This window comes from Tupaia chinensis, unplaced genomic scaffold (genome assembly GCF_000334495.1).
Source record: "Tupaia chinensis unplaced genomic scaffold, TupChi_1.0 Scaffold138060_1, whole genome shotgun sequence".
Lineage (NCBI taxonomy): Eukaryota > Metazoa > Chordata > Mammalia > Scandentia > Tupaiidae > Tupaia > Tupaia belangeri.
Window position 1 is genome coordinate 808057 of NW_006197961.1, and position 4249 is coordinate 812305.

At 52.8% G+C, this 4249-nt stretch overlaps 1 protein-coding gene across 1 annotated transcript in view; it reads right to left on the reverse strand.

Moving 5' to 3' along the window:
• Positions 1 to 4249, reverse strand: part of CACNA1A (calcium voltage-gated channel subunit alpha1 A) — a 335330-nt gene that overhangs the window by 30142 nt on the left and 300939 nt on the right. The window contains exons 33-36 of the mRNA XM_027776775.1: positions 3672 to 3788; positions 3098 to 3163; positions 2833 to 2948; positions 446 to 596 (exon numbers count right to left, since the gene is read on the reverse strand). Coding sequence (XP_027632576.1) covers positions 446 to 596; positions 2833 to 2948; positions 3098 to 3163; positions 3672 to 3788 — 450 coding nt within the window. The remainder of the gene's footprint in view (positions 1 to 445; positions 597 to 2832; positions 2949 to 3097; positions 3164 to 3671; positions 3789 to 4249) is intronic.

A 4249-nucleotide genomic window follows, 5' to 3' on the forward strand; every position in this document is an offset into this window, starting at 1 on the left:
GGGCTCCAGCGACATAGCCATTATGGTAACTGCTGGTCCCTTCGGAATCCAGCGCCTTTAACCACCACGCCACCTGCCAGCTCCCCACCCCCCCTCCCCTTGGGTCTTAAATGGAGGAGGTTCTGGCCTTCCCAGGGGACATTTGCAATGTCCGGTAGCATTTCTGGTTGTCACACATTTGGGGAATGGCATGGCGTGTGCTCGGAGCATCTAGTGAGCAGAGGCCAGGGTTGCTGTGAGACACCCCACAATGCACAGGCACCCCCCCCCCTTGCCCAGCCCCAGCTGAGGCTGAGACTCTCTGTTCCGCCTTGCCCTGGCTGTCTCCGAGCGGTCCTGGAGTGATCCAACCATCCAGCAAACCCACAGTCTAGAGAAACCCACTCTCTCGAGAGGGAGCCAGACCCAGGGGGGCCTCCCCCTCCTGCAAGGTCCCTAGACTCACCAGGAATGAGCAGAGGAAGATGAAAGACACAAAGTAAAAATAAGCGAATTCATTGCCGCACTCCGGAGCCAGGATGCCAGAGTTCTTGTCACAGGGCTTCCCGCTGAGGCAGGACAGCATGATATTATGCCAGGCTTCCCCGGTGGCGCTCCTGGGGACAGGGACGGAGCATCAGGGACCGGAGCCCCCAGTCCAGCCTGGACCCGGAGGCTGGATCCCAGGCACAGAGCATGTGGAGTAAGCAGTTGGGCTCCAGAGTTAGGTAGGCATGTGTTCAAGTCCTGGAGAGACCACCTGCTTTTACTATTTTTAATTCTTTAATTTAATTGATTGATTTATTTTTGAATGATTCATTTTACTTTATTTCTTCTTCTTCTTCAGGTAGACCAGGGAGATACACACACACACACACACACACACACAGAGAGAGAGAGAGAGAGAGAGAGAGAGAAAGAGAGAGAAAGCAAGCTGCCAGGTCCAGGACTTGAACCACGGTCAGTCATGGAGGAGTCCAGCACCTTAACCACCACGTCACCTGCAAACCCCAACTTTTTCTTTTTTTTTTTTTTTTTTTTAATTTAGCTTTTTGTTTTAAAGAACTATTTTGTTGGGATCAGCAGTTAGTGTAATGTCTAGTCGCTGGACTCCCATGTAGTCGACTGTGGTTCGAGTCCTGGACCCGGTAGCTTAAATTCACTCCGGGTGCGTGTGCGTGCGTGCCCAAGATCCCAAGAGGAGAATGGAGGAGAAGGGATTGCGGCGTGACCATCCCCCCCGGGGGGGGGGTGATTTCTCGCTTTCTGTCTCTATGTCTCTCTCTGACTGTCTGGCGAGTGCATGCGCCCTATAGCAAAAACCTCTCCAAAAAATAAAAATTAAAAAAAAGTGTTGATGAACAGGCTGGACCAGCCAGTGCTGTGGTGGTTAAGGCAGCTGGATCCCACGTGGTTACGTGGTTCAAGTCTTGAACACAGTGGCTTGAAAAATACGCTGGGTGCATGCACATGTTTGCCCAAAATCCCAAGAGGAGAGTGGAGAAGGTACTATGCATGGCTAGCCACCCCCAGGGAGTGATCTCTCACTTTCCCTTTCTTTCTCTTGTTCTCTCTGTCTCTCTCCAGTGAAAGACAACTGCACTATGGCAAACTTATTTATTTAAAATAATGTTTTGGAGAGATTTTTGCTGTGGGGTACATGCGCTTGCCAGAGAGGCAGAGAGACATAGTGAGAAAGAAAATGCAAAATCGGGGTTGGCAGGTGGCGTGGTGATTAAGGGCACTGGACTCCCACATGGTCAGCCACGTTTTGAGTCTCAGACCTGGCGGCTTGCTTTTTCACTCCCCTCCCCTTGCTCTGTCCCTCTCTGGTCAAATTAAATAAATAAGGTTAAATAAAATCATTATTTAAAAAAAATGAGAAACCACTTCTGAGGGGGAATGGGCATGCCACAATTCCTTCTCCTTCATTCTCTTCTTGGGATTTTTGAGAACGCATGCACACGTGCCTGCCGTGAACTTGAAGCTGCTAGGTCTGGACTTGAACTACAGTCCACCACATGGGGGCCCAGTACCTTCACCACCATGCCACCTGCTGGCCCCACACTATGGCAAATTTTTAAAAAGGTTGATGCCCAGGCAGCACTGCCATTTGCAAGGGTGGATGCTGCATGGGTTCCTGGACCAACCTGAATATGCTAGTGAGAGGTGCACACTCCCATGTCCAAGCTAACTGGGGGGGTGGGGCAGGAGTAAGATAACAGGAAGAGGCAGGCGAGGGCACGCCCCTCCCACTGAAAGGGCTGGGTGAGAGCATGCCCCTCCCACTGAAAAAGGGGGATGAGGACATGCCCCTCCCACCAGGAAGGTGGGTGAGAGTAGACCCCGCTTACCAGAAGAGGATGAGGACATGCCCTTTTTCTTTTCTTTTTTTTGAGAGATTTTTGCTATAGGGTGCGTGCACTTGCCAGACAGACAGAGAGAGACAGAGAGACAGAAAGCGAGAAATCACCCCCCCAGGGGGGATGGCCATTCCGCAATCCCTTCTCCTCCATTCTCCTCTCGGGATCTTAGGCATGCACGCACATGATCTTAGGCATGCATGCACATGTACCCGGCAGGAGTTTAAGCCACCAGGTCCAGGACTCAAACTGCAGTCGACTACGTGGGAGTCCAGTGACATAGCCATTATGCTAACTGCTGGCCCCAGGACATGTCCTTTTGACTGGAAGGGGGGGGTGAAGGTACACCCCTCCCACTAGAAGAGAATGAGGACAGGACACACCCCCCCACTAGAAGAGATGGAGGATGAGGACACGCCCCCCTCCCACTAGAAGAGGATGAGGACACGCCCCTCCCACCGGAAGAGGGTAGGACATGTCCCCTTCTCACCGGAAAAGCAGCATGAGCGCCTGGAAGAAGGTCCGGAAGTTGTTGTGCTCGGTGATCTGGAACTCGTCTTCATCACTGTCTTCCTCCTCCACATCGATACCGATATTTCCAAACACCTGGAGGAATTAGAGGGTGACGACTGGGGGCTCCAGGGAAACCCAGCTCACCCTCCACTTCTGCCTCTCTGATCCAGGTGTCCCTCACTTCCGCCTCCCGGAAGGTCGGCTGCCCTCCTTGGGAGGTTCTGGGAGCCCCGGGCACGCACCTGCATCCCGATGATGGCGTAGATGAAGAAGAGCATGGCGATCAGCAGACAGACATAGGGCAGGGCCTGGGGGGAAGGAAGACAATGAAGGGGGGGGCTGGGGACCCCCTTAAAACTCTTGCTGCCTCTGCAGAGCCGGGGGTGGTGGGTGGCCACGTGCTGCTCCAGGGTCCTGGCAGGGCAGGGGGACTTCTTTGGGGGGGCTCCAGGATGAAGCCACAGGACAAGTTATCAGTGGGATTTCTCTTAGAGCTCTCCAGATACATGGGGGGAGGGGGACCAGCAGGTGGCATGGTGATTAAGGTGCTGGACTCCCATGGTTCGAGTCCTGGACCTGGTGGCTTGCTTTCTCACTTTCCCTCTCTCTCTCTCTCTCTCTCTGGTCACGTTAAAATGAATGAATGAATAAATAAAATGAAAAAGAACAATTACCAAAAAAGACAGACATATGGGAGCCAGGAGGCTGGACGAGAGCCATCCAGATTACAGATGCTCAGCCTGCTTTCTAGACTCTGAGTACAGGGGGTCTGTCTTCCTTCTCAGCCCTGGACCAGCTTTGGGGACAGGAGCTCACCTTGAAGGATTGCACAAAGGTCCAGAGAAGAATGCGGATCGTATAACCCTGACGGAGGAGTTTGATGAGCCGGGCAGCCCGGAAGAGACGAAGAAAGCTCAGGTTGATGAAGTTATTCTGGAGAGACGGAGGAAGAAGGGTGACCATCCACCCACCCCAAGGGGCTGGGAGCCATCACCACTCACAGAGGCTCTACACGAAGCCAACCACCAGGAAAAAAAGCAAGCCAGACCCCAACTAAGGAGGGAGAGGACAGAAAGCACTAGGATTGCAATGGTGCAGAGGAAAAAACTGGAAAAAGGAATGATGTTGGGGAAGACAGGGCGGGAGGAGAGGGAAAGGTATCAGCTTAAAACAGACCCCCCCCCCCAGCCCCACCCGAGAGGGGGGAAAAGGAAAGGAGGAGAAAGGACTGGGGGATGGGGGAAGAAATAACAAAAGAACCAAGAAAAGAAAATATATCCGAATCATCCAATCAGGAAAAAAATCGAGATGGTTTTTGTTTCTCCCAACAACCAAATGCACTGAGACGTCAGGACGCAAGCGGGTCAAGGTGCAGAACCCAGCACGCGTGTACG